This window comes from Uloborus diversus, chromosome 8 (genome assembly GCF_026930045.1).
Source record: "Uloborus diversus isolate 005 chromosome 8, Udiv.v.3.1, whole genome shotgun sequence".
NCBI classification, from domain to species: domain Eukaryota; kingdom Metazoa; phylum Arthropoda; class Arachnida; order Araneae; family Uloboridae; genus Uloborus; species Uloborus diversus.
In genome coordinates, this window is record NC_072738.1 from 2,735,890 (window position 1) to 2,755,360 (window position 19,471).

Here is a 19,471-nt window from a genome sequence, read left to right on the forward strand (position 1 = left end):
AAATAAACCTCATGGGAAACAAATGGTGTGTTTTTTACCTATCTCCTAATCTCTGGGTTTAAAAGAAACACACTAGGGTAAAAAGAAACTTCATTTAATCCGCTAACAAATAGTCATGAAGAAAAAAAATTTCATGCCCAATCAATCAGCCGAGTTTTTTCCCCCTTCAACATTTAACTGCACTTTTCATCCCAAAACACATGACATTTTCAAAGAAGGAAGCCTCTCATTTCTTCATATATATATATATTTATATTTAAATTATTGATTCTTAACATGATTTCTGAAAGAAGTTGCAGAAGTCCAAAAACATTTGATTCTCCATACGTCATTCGCAGTGGCAATGTTTCCAGTCTTCCCAACACCAAGCAGATAGCACTTTTGCCAAGTGTCACGTTGCTTTATTTACTTCTGCTTTCACTTCTCCTGAAGTAGAGTCCAATGTTGATCACACAACAATACTACATTTGATTGAGCTGTGGACTAAAAATAAAGTAGACTGCTTGCTGCCTTGTCTTCCAGGTACAAACCTCGAAACCGTCTGTCAACATGAAGAGGAATCTGGTGGTCAAGGTTGAGCACAAGTAAGTTCATACTTAGTCTCTTTTCAATGGCGAAATTAAATTACCTGCGAGAAACACCATAGTTGAAGACTACTTGGCTTGATAGGAGATCGCTCAGCTCGTCAACTGATACCGTGAGTTTAACCTGATGCGGTTTCATGTTGACACCTTAACGCAGCGAATGCTTAAAAATGACCCCAATCAATACAACGCCATTTACAGGGTGTCCTGAAAAAGACTGCCTGTTTTCAAAAATGTATAACAGGAAAACGCTTAATGATGAAAAATAAATGTTTGCAGAAAATTCATGTGGTGCTCCGTAAGTTTTTTTCTCAGAGTTCCAAATTTTAGTTCAAAAATTTTTCATTAGATGGCGCGGCAGATAGTAAACCTGAAAATCAAAAACGAAGAATTGAAATTCACCGATTTTTCCTTCGATTGCGACACGTGGTTGCTGCCGACGGTCGATATTTTGAAAAATTGTTACGTAATTTTGTTCATTAAAAACATTTTTCGAATAATTATGATGTAGTGTTCAGTCTTTCTTTGATTCATGGGCTTAGTACCTGAAATGCCATCTATTAGAAAATTGTTGAACTAACATTCGCACTTTCAAGGGAAAGAATTTACTGCCCGCCACATGAATTTTCTGCAAGAATTATATTTTTATCATTAAACATTTTCCTGTAATAATTTTTTCAAAATAGTCAGTCTTTTTCAGGACACCCTGTACCTCTAGCGTGGTATTGCCCTAATGTGGAAACTGGGCTTATCCTTAGTCCATGGGTTTAACATATTTTGTTGATTTCTCTTACAAGTTATAAATGAATGTTTACACAATTTAGTGGTACGTGTTTCTAATGGCAGCACCAAGCATGTGACTTAAAATATGTACGTTATTTAAGAACCTGTATTTTATAGAAACATTGCTCCACCCAAGAGCGAGCACTGGAAGACTTTTGTTTCCACTTACACACTGCTCTTAAGAAACTATTTTCACTTTCAATATTCTCGCTTAAAATCCATTGATCACAATAACTTTTTCACGTTTTTCCTCTTGGTCATGTGCACATAATATCTGAATGATAATAGAAATTTGTCGATGCACGGAAATTTCGCAAAAGTTGATGATTTTTCAACCAAGAGGAGAGTCAGGTATATCACAGCCGTTAGAATATTTTAGTTTTTCTTATGAAAGTCACTGATTGCACAGATAATACTTCGATTGCTTTAAAAAGAGTTTTTTTACGTGAACAAAAAATCCGAAATAAATAATGACTGTATGGAAAATCCGCAAGAAGGATAATCCTTACATCGATAATCGAGTCAATGGCTTTCTTCAATCAGCCTGATGGAAGAAAGCCAAGATAGAGTCATTTAATTCAGTTTTTATGTGCTAACATTCTCTTATCTTGGTCTGACACAGTTTTAACTATAATACTTCAAATCTTAATTCTTTGCTTTAGGCTGACGGAAAATCCATAAACACTGGTGATTTACAAAGTGCACGGACAATCTGTAAGCCGGATAATCCACACGCAAATAGTTGAGATTTTAGTGCAGTTAAAGAGATTACAGAGGATGGTGGAGATGCAACTTAATATAGCTAAAGGAGTTTTTATCATTGTGCAGGTGGCACCCAACCACCAAACGCTTTCTCCAACTCCACAGCGCAAGCTATGGTGAGTGGATCTGCACCACTGCGACCCACTATTTGAAATCCAATGGGCAATCCCTCCTTGCTGAGGCCCATGGCGCATTGGGTCGCTGGATTGGGCAACATATTGAACAAACCCGTGTATCCAGTGCTCGGCAGCAGCAGCGTCACCTGGTAGTGGTAAGGTGCAGTCATGGGGAAGGTCGGCATCAACAACACCGAGTTATCGTCTGCAAGAACGCTGTTCAGCTTTCCCCTGAACATGTTTTCCAATTTGGCGAAAGATTTTTCGTTTTCGGAATTGAAGATGAAAGGCGTTTTCCGGGCTAACATGGCAAGGATAGCCATGAGAGACAGTTTGGAAGCACCGAAAAGACGTTTCAGGAACTCCACGAAGACGTTGATGTCAGTCTTGCCGGCTGTCAGCAGCTTCTTCATGTCTTTGACTGAGTACACGAAATTGTATAGACACATCCACGTGACTATGCCCAAAGATGGAAGCTGGATCTCTGTTGCTCGAACTCCGTAAGTGGTCTCAAAATGCGAAATAGCCTGAGAAAAGAAAATAACGGATGTAGTTGTGTTGTCATTCAAAAGCTGTTTTAATTCATCATCTGTGAGTTCGTTACGAACTTCACTTTTAGATGGATTTTTTTTTTTTTTTTAAATCGGTATTGAAGTGAATCGACAATCAGTATTGAAATCAAACAAATCTGTATAATAGTCATTTAAATCACAATGCTGATTCCACACCAATGGATAAAATAACAAAATCTTTGTGGGAAGCTTTCAGCTCACGACATTGGTTCTGGAAAATTTGGTTAACACTAGCCGGAATTCATTCTATCAATAAAAAACTGTTTCACCCAGAAGCTCCTGATTTGTCGATTACAATTGAATAGTTAAATATTATCGATAACGATGGTTATCCAAAGAAACCGTCTGGTGCAACTGGTTTAGTATCAAGGCGTTTAGTGATGTGGAATCAGCTTTAAGACTAGGTTTTGAAGTGAACCTTATACTCCATCTCTATTCAGCCTTGATGCCATACGCTTTCTATTGCACATGTTCCAGACAACTTGAAGATGCGTGCGCATGTGACGTCAAGATGGCCAAAACGTGAAATAGAGGAGACTTTTTCTTAGAAATTGAGTCTCTATACTGCTCGATAAAATCGTATAGGGTAATTAAACTAAAAACGTGTCTAAAAATAAAAACTCACTTTTTTCATTGCTGCAGTAATTTCTGGATCTACGTCAACCATGAGTGGACCTTTAGATTTCATCATATAGTACAACTTTAGGTTCTTGAAATTCACCTAAAAGTTAAGAAAAAAAATTAATGATAGCTTTGACACACTTTTGGGATAGTTTTAGAGGTCTTTAACCGATAAATCTAAGGGTCTAATCTTCTTCACATCAAGTCCGCATATTGGTTCCATCTGGAAACCTTTCAACTAATGACAGAAAATAAGGTGACATTTGAAATCGGGCAACCTGCCCCCCCCCCCCAACAAATTTCTTCAAGTTTGAGGAACTTAATGTATCCGACTGCGTTATAATCTGCACTTTCGATAAAATTTGCGTTTTTATGTTTTTTTATTTTTTTTTATTTTATGATTCCATTTTGTAGTCTGATTTATTAGTTTTCCAAAACTGTCTTAGTTTTTACTCTACGTGACTTACAAGTGGAGATTTGGCTGTATTATTGGAGCCGTAAACCAAACTCCAGACCGGAAGTGAAATTTAAATGCCTTTTATAAAGAATGACATTTTTTAAAGAAAGCTGTCGATTGTAACAATGATATCTTTAAAAATGTTTCAAATAATTGATGTAAAGTTTTCTGATTTAGTTTTATGTAATACACGTACCTGTATGCTTGCCGTTTTCCTCTAAAAACTTATTTGATTTTACTTATTTAATTTCAAAATTTAGTAATATTTTTATGTGCATCATTTATAGCAAAATCATTTTGTTTCTAAAAATTCCAGTACAAGAACTTCACTCAGCTATATTTTAGAACTCTTTTGAAAAACAAATATTTTAGAGCAAAACACATATAAGTGTCATAAAAATGCTATTCGACAAGGATTTGTGTGTGATTAGAACCAAATTTTGTCCAGAGCTGTTAGCGTAAAACACGTTTTTTCGCTATTTTTCTTCATATTTGCCAAATATTTTCAAAAAATAATATTTTGGCAACTTGTTTTTACATTTTTTCCTTAGTTTTAAGCATACGTAGATAAAAAATAACATTAAAAAATGTCCAAGTTATTTTTTGAAAACTGTCTTCTAACACAGTCGGATACCTTAATAAAAGTAAATTACCAAAAGAATAGAGATCACGATGAAGGACAAATTAACACTGTTTAGTGCGTAAGTAACATTATAATTTCTAACTCGTATAATTCAGAAATCGCCCTCTCTTCCAGCTCCGACGGGATTTTTTTCCCCTTTAAATACATTTTTCCTCTTCCACTGGAAAATTAAATATTTTTGAAGTCTTTTTGGCATTAAAAAGTATATATTAATATTCAACCATGTCATATCTTTCTTGTCCCGTCGTATTCCATTCTTGTTTTTGAAATAAAAAAGATAGCATATTGAGCAAAAAGCATTTTAACGGAACTCGAATACGATCTCAAAAGAAGCAATTCAATGGGAACAACCACGACACATGAATTTTCCGATGCGATATTGTGTTTATACCAATGACCCAACAAGTCAGTAAATACTAACTGGTTGAGAAAAGAAAGTGCTCTGTGCTTTAACTGTTTCGTCGCCAAAACTGCCAGCTGGTTGTTGGAAAAAAGTAATCAGAATTTCCCATGAATGATTTTCTCAACTACGTGTCTGATGCACCCTGAGTCGTTTAGCTATCTTTATCTTTATCTTCTTTACTAATAATAAAGCTGAAAGTCTCTCTGTCCGGAGGATGTCTTGATGTCTGTAGGATGTCTGTGACGCGCAGAGCGCCTAGATCGTTCGACCGATTTTCATGAAATTTGGCACAAAGTTAGTATGTAGCATGGGGGTGTGCACCTCGAAGCGATTTTTCGAAAATTTGATGTGGTTCTTTTTCTATTCCAATTTTAAGGAAAAAAATATAAGATGGACGAGTAAATTGCGAAATTATCATAACGTGGAACCGTAACATGGGTACAAGCCAACTGGCGAGAAAATTCACCATACAGTGTTTGTAAATATACAGGCGAACCAAAAGACCTTTTGATTTTTCTATTACGGGCAAAGCCGTGCGGGTATCACTAGTTACTAATAATAAAGCTGAAAGTCTCTCTGTCCGGAGAATGTCTGTAGGATGTCTGGATCACTGTGACGCGCATAGCGCCTAGACCGTTCGACCGATTTCCATGAAATTTGGCACAAAGTTAGTTTGTAGCATGGGGGTGTGCACCTCGAAGCGATTTTTCGAAAATTCGATGTGGTTCTTTTTCTATTCCAATTTTAAGAAAAAAAATATAAGATGGACGAGTAAATTGCGAAATTATCATAACGTGGAACCGTAACATGGGCACAAGCCAATTGGCGAGATACGAAATTATCATAACGTGGAACCGTAAGATGGGTACAAGCCAACTGGCGAGAAAATTCACCATACATTATTTGTAAATATACAGGCGAACCAAAAGACCTTTTGATTTTTCTATTACGGGCAAAGACGTGCGAGTACCACTAATTTGACATAAAGCCATGGAAACAAATCATTCACCAATTGGGATGTCCACCCAAAAGTGCAGTTTTGGTGGAAATAATAAACACTCTAAGCACTTGCGTAGGCAGATATTTCCCCATATCTCAGGAATTCTCGCATTTTTAGAGAGAAGGGGGGGGGGGGAGAGGGGTGTCATAGCCATCTTTGTTAACATGTTAAAATTCACAGCATGACTTAAAACTATGTGACGGTGGCAACCTCCACAGTCTCAAAAGAACCCCTCATTTTACTTCGCCCACGCATTCCAATGTCTCGGTTTGTTTTTAATCAAGTTGAATTTATTGCCAGGTTGAGCCTAGAAAGGCGTGAGAAGAAAGGAAGATGGTTTCCATGTCCCCTAAAGAGTTTCAAACTGTGTGGCAATAATCCCCCCCCCCCCCCCCCCCCCAAAGTTCAGATACAGGGAGGCCATTACGTGTCCCATCAGAGAACTGCTGGGATTTAAAGCAAAATTGTTTAATACAATCATAAAATTAGGTTAGTTTTATGTGTATGAACTCAAATTTAATTTATCAAGATTTAAAAATTTTAATATGTCTTAATGTGTGACCAGTTTCTGGCGCTATACACATCTAAATGGTAATTAACCCTTTGCCACTCCATGGCCAGCATTTCTCAAGCGTTGTTTGCCCTTCAAATGATCATAATTCGCCTGATATGGTTCACATCCAGAATTTAATCATTGAAAAGATTATTCTTGACGTTTACCCAGAAAGATTGCATCGTGGAGTCAAATAAAGGCTTCTTTTAAGCTAAGAAATAGGTTCTGACTCTTATAATGCACTGGTTTCCGAATCCAGTATCTAATGCTTCTTCTCAACCTATTGTTGAAATACGAACTGAAACTACACTGTTATAACCAGGGGTTCCAGACAAGTGAATATATCCCCCCTAAAGTGAAAGCATGATGCCCGAGGGTGCCATGCTGACCCGGAAATAGAGCAGGGGTGCCGAAACAGCAGACAATCGCAGACAGGGGTGCCAAAACAGCAAGTAATCGCAGTATGACTTGCTGGCGCATGCGCTTTCGGCATACATTCAACATACAACCACTTCAATATGGCGGGTGGTTGCATCCATGTGTGGCCTTCTATATGTCTTTCACATTGAATGAAGTACTCTATTGGATTAAAACTCAACTATTCTAGGATTAATCTCCGAATCACAAGTGAGTACAACTTTTGATCACTTTGTAGTTTTTAGGGCTTTCAAATATAGTTAAAAGTACGTTTACTGCTTTTCAGTTACCGTTACTGTCGTTAAGTTTCAGTTTACCGTTACTGTCGTGAAATTTCCATCATTTAAAACGCTACTAAATAAATCAATCATTATTTTCTTGAGTACTCGATAAGCAACATTTAATCACGAAAATAATAACCGCAATAAGATGATCAATAAAATCAACGTCATAACTGGAATAAAAATGAGTCTTGTGCTTCGTAGATTACAACAAAACAGCAAGTGAAAAAAACAAAAAAGAAATCTATCTCCGTCTAGCTTTTTTTTTCATTCAAGTGTTTTAATCATTTCCTGTTAGCAGTTAATATTTATACAGCGTTAGGAATTTCTTTAGGTTTACTGTCCAAACTCTTAATTGCATTTTATTTTATTGTTACTCTTTATTAAAATTTTGAACGTTTGTGAAACGATTTTGTTTTTTCGTAACTTTAATGTCTCAAAATATTTTTGTCTCTTCATATAAATAATCGATAAAGTACCTCTACACTTTACTTTCGGTACGGATCATGTTGTAGTAAATGTATTATTTCTCAGAAATGATTATTAACTTAACTATGATTGTTGAAATAATTATTCGTGTTTAAATTTAAATATATTTGTGACAACTCTTTGATACCAAGTAAAGTGGGTAGATATATATATTTTAATTCATTTTTAATATTACTTTGTACAAAAAAAAAAAAAAAAACCCTCATCAGTACGCAGAATTTTTTTTCACAAGTTTTAACGGCCCCAGAGTTATTATTATTATTTATTTTATTTATATTTAAGAAAAGGATAAAAAAATTTACAGGTTCGCAATATTTTTCATTTGCTTTTACCGTCCCGTAGGTCAAAAAAGGTTGAGAAACATTGAATTAGAGCACAATCAAATGAATTAAAGCAATGAGCACGTCTTAACTATGTTGAAAACTTTGAAATGTGATCAAATGCTGTAATAACAAGTTTTAATCATTTCCAGTACTGAATTAAATGTGAAAAATTTCAAAACCGTAGAACATCATGTATCAAAACCATATATATATAACAAAAACTACACAACTGTTTTCAAAATCGCACACAATGCGGGGGGAGGGGGGCGGGGGTGGGAAAAGGATCTACAGTGGAAATCAGTAAGGGTGCCAGTTCTCTCTCCGTAGATTCCTTCTTTTCAACCCCAGCTGCCTATTTTTTAAAAGGTGCCTATTTTTCATCCCAGTTAGAGGTGCCATTTCGGCTCCGTTTTAGGTGCCGCTGGTGAACAAGCGTTTCACCCCTGAATGGTGCCGAATGCAACCTGTAGTTTTAATAGTATAGTGTACTTGAAATTTGATGAGAACGTTTAGTCGATACGGTCTTTCAAAATCCCACAGTTGTTTTTCGGACACCCTTAAACGTCCCAACTGATGTACGCAATATAATTATCGATCTATTAAGGGTCTACCGTTACACATAGTTTAACATTTAATGAGTGCCACGCCCACTCGATTTGCTTACTTCCGGTCTTCCGTACGTACCTTTTGTCCGAATTTAAGAGGAGTTCCGTTGTGAGCGGTGAGTACTCCCATGGTGAGGTTGAGGTCCTCTGCATATCGGCACATGGGTCCCGTGTATATATACCTCTCCAGTTCAGCGTCCGGTACGGGGAAGCATCCCTTCAAGGATACGTATCCTACGAGGAAAAGACACACACCACAATCAAAGAATGCGCAGAGCGATTGAAAAATCGGTAGAGGAGTTGAACGGAAAACTAAAAACAAGCCCAGATTTTTACATTAGAAAATGGGCTTACAAATTCAAATACAAACCGTTTGATGAGCCCTCGTTGGTAGTGAAAAGAACAATTGAAAAATTAAGGGGCTTCAGTACCTTAAAAATGACCAAACGATCAAAAAAAAAAATTTTTATTGCTTATTTCGAAACTAAACACTATGCAAAACACAGGGGAAAAGTTTCATTGATTTAGTTCAAGTATTTAAAAAGTTATGAATGGTTTTAAATCATGCTCGCTATGTGTTCTTTTGCAAAAAGAAAACTTTAAATTGATTTTTCTCGATGATTTTTTATTTATTTATTTATTTTTTTTTTTTTTTTTTTTGTATTTTCGTGTCATAAAAATCCCTAAGAATTTTTTTCTATTAAAGATACAGCTTTAAAGTAATACTTTTTGCAATTAAGGTAATATATTTAACAAAACTGTGCATTGGATAAGAATTTTATAAATTACTCAAATGTTTAGAGCATGTTATGCCTTTAAAAACCAAATTTCTTTGAAAAAAATTAGGATTTTTTCCATAACTGATCACAGAAAATTTTCTAGTAAGCACAAAAGCAAATGAATGCACAGATTTTTAGAGATGATGATTGTGATCGTTTAGCAAAAAGATTTTTTCATATTAGTTTAAAAACAAAAAAGCCTTAGAGATTTTAAAAAAATTGAAATTTTCCTTAATGTTTTAAATTTTTAAAAAAAGTAAGCAATATTGAAAAAATTTTTAAAAAATTTATTGATTACAAAGTAAGTAAGCATGTTATGGTTTCAACAAAAAATAGAATTTACTTAAATTTAAAAAAAAATGCTTGAAAATTACTGTGACCCTTAAAACGAACAGGTGAGGAAACGAGGCAATCGTAACAAAAATTTCCCAACTATTGGATACTCGGATGACTTACTTCATCCAGTTTAGCTTCATGCAGTGATAGCAGATTTTTGTATTCCAAACCATGTGTATGCAATATTCTCTTGTGCTATAATTACCTTAGTTTATTCTTCTTTTCTGCACAACTGGGAACTTTTGTTTCTCAAATAAATATATTTTACTAGCAAACATACCCAGCGTTGCTTGGGTAAGTAATAATATTGAGAAGCAATTTATACTTTCCTTTGCGCCCCAAGGTTTCACCCGCGTTACTAAGACAACAATGTGTAGAAAAACTATTTTAACTATTATATTATATTAACTATATTATAGTAAAAAATTACAACCCTTTTCCACATCGATGTTTTCCGTTAAAATTAAAAAATCAAATAAAAAAAAATCCATAAAAAATAGTTTAAAACCATTGATTTATAAATTGCTTAATTTTTAAATGAGCCGGGTAATAAATGTTAAAAATCTTCCCACCCGCAGCCGGGTTCGAGCCCGAGACCCTAGGGTTGCTGGCCGAGCGCTTTACCGACTGAGCTATTCGGGCAACAAATGTTTGAGTTATTGATGCAACCAAAAATGCATCCTGAACATTATTAATTTAAATTCAATTTATTGCTGCTCCACTCCTATTAGTCGTAGCGTGATGTAATATAGCCTATTGCCTTCCTCAATAAATGGACTATTCAACAAAAAAAAAAAAAAAAAAAAAAAATCTCAATACGAACCAGTAGTTCCTGAGAGGAAAACGTTCAAACAATTTCTTCACTCTTATATTATTAGTATAGATTCTTTTGTGTGTATAAGTGCTTAATAGTATTTCAAAAGTTAAACGAGATGTTTTTTTCTACGCAAAGTATTATTTGTGATTTTACTCGAGGCGGAGCATCTAGGGAGATAGTTTTCTTTCAGGAAGACCAGATTCGCCGTCAAACTTAATTTTTGACACCACCCTAGACAGCCAATATAGCGTGACCAGCAAAAGCCTTCTTCACCCAATGAGAAAGCTTAAATCTTCGTTTCAGGTGACTGGTCGAGAGTCCAACAGTACGATGAATCAGGCCGTAAGAATGTTTTACCTGCAGTTGGAATTATGTAGGGAAAACCAAAGAAAGCCCTTATTAAGCAACTGTATAAAAGCTAGCATGTTGCAGCACAACCGCTGATCCTTTTCTCATTTCAAAGCAGCAACTGCAACACGAGGACAAGGACCTTTTGGTTCCGAACCAAATACTTTTCCACTGAGCCATGATTTGGACATTTTAGTCGAATTTTCGGTTCATGCTTAGTAGAGAATATACACGCCATCTATCATTTTTAACCCCCGACACACAAAGGAAGGGGGTTATAAGTTTGACATGTCTGTGTATCTGTCTGTGGCACTCTAGCGCCTAAACGGATGAACCGATTTTGAAAAAAAAAAATGTTTTTAGCGAGGTTGCATCTTTGGATAACATTAATTAACGAAGATATTAATTAAAAACCTCTAAAAGGTTTTCGAGATTTTTGCAGTGAAAACATAGTTAAAAATTTTAAAATTTAATACCAAAATAAAGACAATTTTTTTCCGCGTCTTATAGAATGTGTTTGGAAATTCCATGTTTCATAGAATTCGAATTATAACGATTTTATAAGCAGATATTAATAAAAGCTTAGCCTTTATTCACGCGATTTATAATCGAATTCATTGTTGGCCTACATGGAAATAAAAAGCAATGATTTAAAATTTTTGCCAGTTTCTATTTATTTACAAATAAAATTCTTGACATTGATTTTTAATGATCTAAGGCTTTTAAAAGGATTTTTAATTTTCCCCCTTAATTCTGCAGTTGCGATTCAGTCGGGGTTTTTTTGAGTTTTTAATTTTATCGTTGTTTGATACTTAGTTGCGTGTTTTTGGAATAAATTGCATACCAACCATCTACTCTTGCCAAATATTCCCGTAAGTGAAAAAAATATAATACACTACAGCCATTTACGCATTTTTATCTTTTCAGTAAATAAACTGAAGAGTTAAACAAATAAATGAAGCAAATGAAGGCTCTAGTTTACAATTTTATCTCCAAGCACGCGTCGAAGAAAATATGTGCGCGTGTCTGTTGGTTTCATGAAATTCAGTTCCTAATTTTCAATCCTCGCTTGACACACTGTTCGTTTTTGCCAATGAAGTTAGCTTAGAAGGAAAACGTTGAAGTATCGAATAAGTATAGGTTCCATTTTAGCATTCATGTCTGCAACATGCCAGCTAATTACATATACATGGCCAAAAACGAAAGGCTTGCGAACGTAGCTAGGATAAGTTGCTTTCTCTGCATTGACACTGTGCTAGCAGAGAAGAATGTTTTACAGATAGAGCAAAAATGATCCCACTAAGTAAATTTCGGTACTCTTGCTATTGCCATCTATCGAAGGTCGAAGGTATTAGAATTAGAAACAGCGGAGAACACAATTGGTTAACTTTTAAATTTAAATTTTGAAATTAACAGTTTGATTTGAAGTCTTTGGATCCATCGCCATAACAAAGCTATTCTTGCACTGCCGCCAGGTAGCGTTGAAAGTGTACCGGCGGAGGATCACTTTTTGAGGCAAATGTGAGTATTTAGTATTAAGAAGGTGTTGATGGAAACCATAGTCTATGACGTAAACATGCCGAAAACTTGGCATGCAAAGGGCAGTATCTGCAGAAATGAGTTTTTAGACATATTTGAAGAAACGTGTTTTAGATTCAATACCAAAAATAAGGAAATGTTTGAATATAAACTTTTTTCATGCTTTATGTGTATGAGCTTGTACGATGAAGCCAGTAGATGAAAAAAATGCAAAAAAAAGGGGGGGGGGCATTTCAGTTACTGTCCTTTACCTGCACACGGCAAGAAATTATGGTTTTCAGAGACAGCTTTAAATTTCATATCACTAAAATCTCTCTACTTTTGTTTTCGGTCATTGGAAAAATAAAGTAATAGTTTAAAAAACTAAAAAAACACGCTTTCGTAGCAAAATGAACTAAAAAGTGAAAAATAATCTTTGAATGAGAGTAGTTGACCAATCACTTAATTTTAATGTAATACAAAAAAGCGTGGGGTCTATTTACATTTTTGCTTGTACAACTAATGGAAGAAATTCAAGACAACTGATAAGAAGCCCCCCACGCTTTTTTGTATTACATTAAAATTAAGTGATTGGTCAACTACTCTCATCCAAAGATTATTTTTCACTTTTTAGTTCATTTTGCTACGAAAGCTTGTTTTTTTAGTTTTTAAAACTATTATTTTGTTTTTCTGTTTTTTAGTCCTACAGTTAAAATATTTATCTAGAATTGACGAAATTATTTATAAAACGAGTGCGAGTAAATATCTTAAAGTTAAGACAAGGGCACCTCGAAGGGAAGCTACTGTGAGTCATCGATGTATGGTTGCGGAAATCATATCTACATTACTTTGAAAATTTGAGATGCATTTGAATAAAAGTTTTGTTCAACAATGGTCTGATCAGCAATGAATTTCCAATTGAAGGCTCACCTAAATTTTGGCATGAAATTAGTTAAAAACAATTATATTTCATGTTCTAATTACCTTGGAACATTGGAACAAATTTTGTCGGATGCAGAAAAATTAAAGGTTTTTGTAGTTATTTTTAAATAATTTTTGCGAGCATTTTTTAATGTATTTTTTAAAATTTTTCTTTTCACATTGTTGGATTTATGCCAAAATGTTGATTAAAATTGGAGGAAACTAACAATTAAAAGAGTTAATTAATTAATTTGATTATAGAATATTGCATTGTCATCGGGTCTGAGGTCGCGTGCCAAATTTCAAAAGGATCCAATCGCAGGAAGTGGGCGAAATTTGAGCTGCAAGATTCCGTTACAAGATACATACATACATACATACAGGTGAAGCTAATAAAAGCGTGTTAAAAAAAAAGCTGCATTTTTACTTTCTTCTATATCTAATGTATAGAAGAAAGTATTGGATTCGTGCAAAATTTTCGAATTTTGACGAATTCGAACGTTTTGAGGTGTGCTGAGTCCATTTCGACTATTTTTGGAAAATGTCTGTCTGTCTATGTGTGTGTGTGTGTGTCACATCTGTGTGTGACCAGTTTTTTGGGGCCGCTCTACAGCAAAAACTACCCCATGAAATCGAACGAAATTCGGTACACATATGTACCCCTATGTGAACTTGTGCCCATTGGTTTTTGGCGCGAATTCCTCCAAGGGGGGTGGAGCAATGGGACGTTTTTTGAGTTACGCGTGCTTGCTATTCCTCAGGAAATAACTGGCGGAATCAAACAAAATTTGGTCCATATGTTGCCATTAACAGGAACAGGTGCTGATTCAATTTTGGTGTGAATAACTCAAACGGGGGTTGAACTAAAGAACGTTTTTCGTCGTCAATTGTGAATGCTGTATCTCAAGAATGAAAGAAAAATTCATCGGCAAGTAGCCCTTAGTGGGTACAAGAGCTGATTTTATTTTGGTGTCAACAGCTAAAAAGGGGGCAGCGCAATCGCAAGTTCTTTTTTTCCATTGTGAGTGTCCTATCTCAAGAAGTAATGCTACGTTCTGGTTGAAATTTGGAATATATGTAAATCCATATGGAAACAGGTTTTGGTTCAATTTTGACGCCAACCGCTCCAAGAGGTGTTGATTTTTTTTTTTTTTTTTTTTTTTTTTTTTTTTTTTTTTTTTTTTTTGAGCAATCACGATTGCTTATTGTTCTCATTTGACTGTTTTTGGTGTCCGTGCCTTTTTCAACTTGGACCAGGGGCCTGCTGCAGCATCACCACCCACCGTCCACTGCTGGCGGCGCGGCGCGGCTGCTCCGGTTTTGAGTTATCCACTTCTCCTGGTCGGAGGCGTCCATGTCCTTCACACACGCACGTTCACACACATATACACACACGACTTCACACAGATACACACACACGACTTCACACACATACCTACCTCACACACGCCTACGTGCATACACACAGGTCTACGCACACACACAACTATGCACACGTAACCGCCCAGGAGGAGAGGCAGGCTTGGGGGGGGGGGGGGACAGGAGCCGTTTCTAGAAACAATAACTCCAATGAGTAGGGTCCTGTCTCAGTTCGTGATTGCGAAAAACATAATTTGAATTCAAAATTTCAGAATTCAAATTATTTTTTTTTTTTTTTTGCGCATAAAAATAGCTTTATTAATCAACAATAAGAAAGATAAATCGTAATAGATTGTCGTCTGCGTATTTCTCGTGATTTTAATTGTATGGAAATGATCGGAAATATTATCTCAATGATTTAAAATTTTTAACTGTTGCCATCTTATGTTTGTTAACAAATAAAATATTTGTAATTAATTCAAGCAAGGCCTTTAAATTAACTTTCAATTTTCGCTCTTTGCTTTGCTTTTGCAATAATTCAGACATTGGGATGGTCGTCAAGTTTTTGCATGTGTCATTTTGTTTTTCTTGGGAATATTGCTTCCTCGTCAAGCATGGGAAGGGATCAGAAAAAAAAAAGAAAAATATAGAAGAAAGTTTCGTGATGGCCACAACATACTATTTTTTTATTTACTTAAAATTTGCTTTACTGAGCAGCAATTATTCCATCATCAAAAAAACTTACTTACTAAATAGTATTTCCAATCAACTGGATTCGGGCCTTACTTGATTTTTTACTTTATTTCTCTTTTTAATTTATTTCTTTTATTTTGTACTAGCAGTACCCGCTCGGCGATACCCGTGCTAAGAATTCAAAGGAATTCCATTGAGTAAAAAAATCCAAGCGCCCCCCTCCCCTTGTAAAATAATCCTTTTTCAAAAAAAAAAAAATTAAGTCTTTTTGGAATTTAAAACAATTTGCCAAAACATTTTAAAGATTTACAGAAGCTTTAAAACTCAAAATAATTGTCCAACTGAATTGTCCTCAAAATAATTCATCGCATAACGCGCCAAGGTTCTACGCTAACATAACCTTGCTCTTTAGCGAATGAAGCGCTTTATATCTGCAATATGAAATGTTTAAACAAATAACCAAAAAAGACATCAAATAGTATCTTTCAAATGTAAAATAATTCCGCAACTCTATTGTTTGTTGCCAAACTCGGCAAGCGATCACGCTACCGTAACCCAGTCTTAGTGAGTGAAGCAAACTTCGATTGATTAGCTATCCCATCTGTAAAACAAAAAAAGAAAAAAATAATAATTTGAACTTTGTCATCTTGAATTCAAATTATATTTTTCGCAATCACGAGTGTGTGTGTATGTAGACGTGTGTGTTTGTCTGTGTGTGTGGGAGGGGGGTATGTGTGTGTAGGCATGTGTATCTGTGTGCAAACATGAGTGTTGGTAGTGTGTATGAGTGTTTGTGTGCGTGGGGCGGGGTATGTGTATGTGTGTGTAGGCATATGTGTTTGTGTCTGTGTGCAGGCATGAATGTGTGGGTAGTTGTGTGTATGTGTAGGTGTCTGTATGTGTGTAGGTGTATATGTTTGTATGTGTTTGTTTGTGCGTGTATGTGTGTGTGTGCGCGTGAGTGTGTGTGTGTAGTTGTGTATGTATGCGCGTGTGTGTGTAGTTGTGTATGTATGCGCGTGTGTGTGTAGTTGTGTATGTATGCGCGTGTGTGTAGCATATGGATGCAACCTCGAGACGGCTTTCGCTATAGGAGCAGCATGGTGAGGAACCGGTCGACGGTGATGCTGCAGAGGGTGCTGGCGGGAAAATAAAATGATAGCACATCAAAACAGTCAAGTGAGAACAATAAGCAATCGTGATTGCTCAAAAAAATTAATTTGAACTTTGACATCTTGAATGTAAATTATGTTTTTCGCTATCAGGAGTGTGTGTGTATGTAGGCGTGCGTGTTTGTGTGTGTGTGTGGGGGGGGGTATGTTTATATGTGGGTAGTTGTGTGTATGTGTTTGTTTGTGTGCGTGTATATGTGTGTAGGTGTGTGTGCATGTATGTGAGTGCGTATGTGTGTGTGTAGGTGTGTGCATGTATGCGTGTGTGTGCAGGCAAGTGACACTACCTGGAGACGGTTTTTGCCAGAGGACCAGTGTCGTGAGACGGGGGGAAAATAAAATCATACGACATCAAAACAGTCAAGTAAGAACAATAAGTAATCGTGATTGCTCAAAAATCCCGTGGGACATTCGAAAATCGTCGTCAGAAAAAAAAAAAAGAAAGAAAAAGTCGTATTTCATTCCGTTAAAAGCGAACAAAGGTTTTTCTTTAGAATTCAAAACAATTCGCCAAAACATTGAATCACATTTACAGTTGCTTTAAACTTAAAATAATTTTCTAACAATTGTTATCGCCTAACTCGCCAAACGACCGTGATACCGGAACAACATCATTTTTGCGAGCGAAGCGGATTTTTTTTTTTTTTTTTTTTTTTTGCAATTAAAAAAGTTTTGCCAAATAAACGAAAAAGGCGTCAAATTACATTAAGAGTAGCTTTCAAAAGTAAAAAATTCCGCAAATCTATGTTTATCACCAAACTCGCCAAGTGACCCCGCTGCCGTAACCCAACCGATTAGCGAGTGATGCAAACTCCGATCGATTAGCAACATGATCAGAGAAAAAAATCCATGATTAAAAGGAATCAACCTCCCCCCTCTGCTTTAAAATAATCAATTTATTTTACTAAAATGTGTAAAGAGCCTTTAAATAGTTGAAAACAATTATTTGCAATTTTAATATTTCGCCAAATGAACTCCTCCACTCCCCCCCCCCCCCGAATGATATCTAGACCTTATCGGTTTGATGAGGGGAGTGGAGCCTACTATCCAGGAAGAACAGGTCAAAGGAGGGGAAGGAGCAGCGGGGGAAATTTATTTTTAAAACCAAAATAATACAGTGTCGGTTACAACATTTGTGATTTTTGAATACAATAAAATACATAAAAATACAAAAGATTACATTTAAAGCAAAAATAGCGAATAAAAGACGCATCAAAATTGTTAAAATGGAACATGGGTATAACCTGCAAATAAGAAATTTTCATCCAAAAATTAAAATATAAATGCATTTAATAATAAAAAAACTTAAATTTAAAAAAAGAAAGAAAAAAAAACATCACTAAAACGTACTTGACAAATCCACAAAAAATGTAGATGTAGGTAAATAAAGAACATTCATTGAAATCAAGAGCAGTTTGTTAAAGGAATGAGAAAAGCAAGTTAATGTAAAGTTGGAAAGAAGGTAAATTGGTTTCTGAAGATGAAATTGATTAGATTCAAGACAGAGATAAAGGCGGTTTTATCTACCACTACTAATTTCTTCCACTGTGCCCTGAAGATCGGAGAAAGTTTTAGATGAAATTGAGTGGTGAATCTACAGTGAAAAAGAAAATGTTCGTAGTCTCCTACTTCTCCATAGATACAGTGGCTCCCAAAAGTGTTCGTACACTTTGAAATTTTTTAGTAAAACCAAAATAACTCAAAACTGAATTCGAATATAAAGTCCAATATTTTTTCACATCATTCCTATGTCATTCTAAATATAACCCATTGGTTTTTTTTCAAAATATTGACGGATCTTCTTTTTGAAATGGATCAGAAAACGAAGAGACAGAGAAATAACGCGCCACAAAAGTCATCGTACACTCAAATATTTTCGAATAAATTCATCATTAAAATTATCATATGCCGTTTTATTAATATTTTTGCATTGTGTAGACCCTTATAAGTCATTTGGCTTTAATTTTTTGTTTATTTATTCCTTAATATATTGCTTATTACGGTAAAATGGCTGGTATTTGTAAAAAACCGCATACGCCATTCAAAATTTGATTTTTTTCCCTACAGTAGTGTTAAATTGGTTTGAAATGTCTCTAAATTATTTAATTTATTTGTTTGTATAGTAAAGTGCTTGATAAAATGCTTTAAAGAAAGGAATCGAACCGAAAACAAGGGAAGAAAAGGTCAACCGGCAAAGTTGACAAAACGTGATCGTAGATTTCAAGTTAAAAAATTTATGAAAAATACACATTTGAGTACTGTAAAAGTTTCTGCAGAGTTAAATGAAACATTTTACATTTAATTTTCACCTAAAATTGTTCGCCAAGTTCTTTGATTAGTTGGATTAAATACGACCTCTTCCCGCAGAAATTTTCTTGGTCGTGCGAAAAACAGAAAGCTTACGCTTTTCGTCCCAAAATCAATGATAAATAAGCTAAAAACAGTTTAGAATCATGTCTTACTTACAGATAAAAATTAATTCAACATTTTTGGTTAAATTGTTGTATAACTGTAAGTAGAAGAAAAAATTAGGAACTTAATCTTAAGAACTTAGTTGAATCAGTTAATCGGGACGGTGAAGGTGTTTTAGTGTGAGGGTGCATATCAGAATCAGGACTTGGTAGTTTGTAATTTTTTGATGAAATAATGAATCATGCTGTTTCTTTAAATATTTTAAAAACCAATTTTGAACTCTTAGCCGAAAATTTGGTTATTGGAAACAACTTTGTTTTTTTATCAAGATAACGATAAGAAGCACACGGTTTTCAACGTTTGCGTCTAGTGCCTCGAAAATTGTCCTAAAGTTTAGAAAATACCCCCTCAATCTCCAGATTGTAACTTAATGTAACGTATTTAGAGATATCTGGAGACTAGATTACGAAAATAGGGCTTTAAAACGAAAATAGAGCTAGAAATAGT

The 19,471-nt window shown here is 35.2% G+C and overlaps 1 protein-coding gene across 1 annotated transcript in view; it reads right to left on the reverse strand.

The window, feature by feature from the left end:
• Positions 1–272: 272 nt before the first annotated feature.
• LOC129227403 (fatty-acid amide hydrolase 2-A-like) overlaps positions 273–19,471 on the reverse strand; it is a 49,918-nt gene continuing 30,719 nt past the window's right edge. Inside the window, exons 5-7 of the mRNA XM_054861954.1 lie at positions 8,689–8,843; positions 3,443–3,538; positions 273–2,772 (exon numbers count right to left, since the gene is read on the reverse strand). Coding sequence (XP_054717929.1) covers positions 2,185–2,772; positions 3,443–3,538; positions 8,689–8,843 — 839 coding nt within the window. The 3' untranslated portion in view covers positions 273–2,184. The remainder of the gene's footprint in view (positions 2,773–3,442; positions 3,539–8,688; positions 8,844–19,471) is intronic.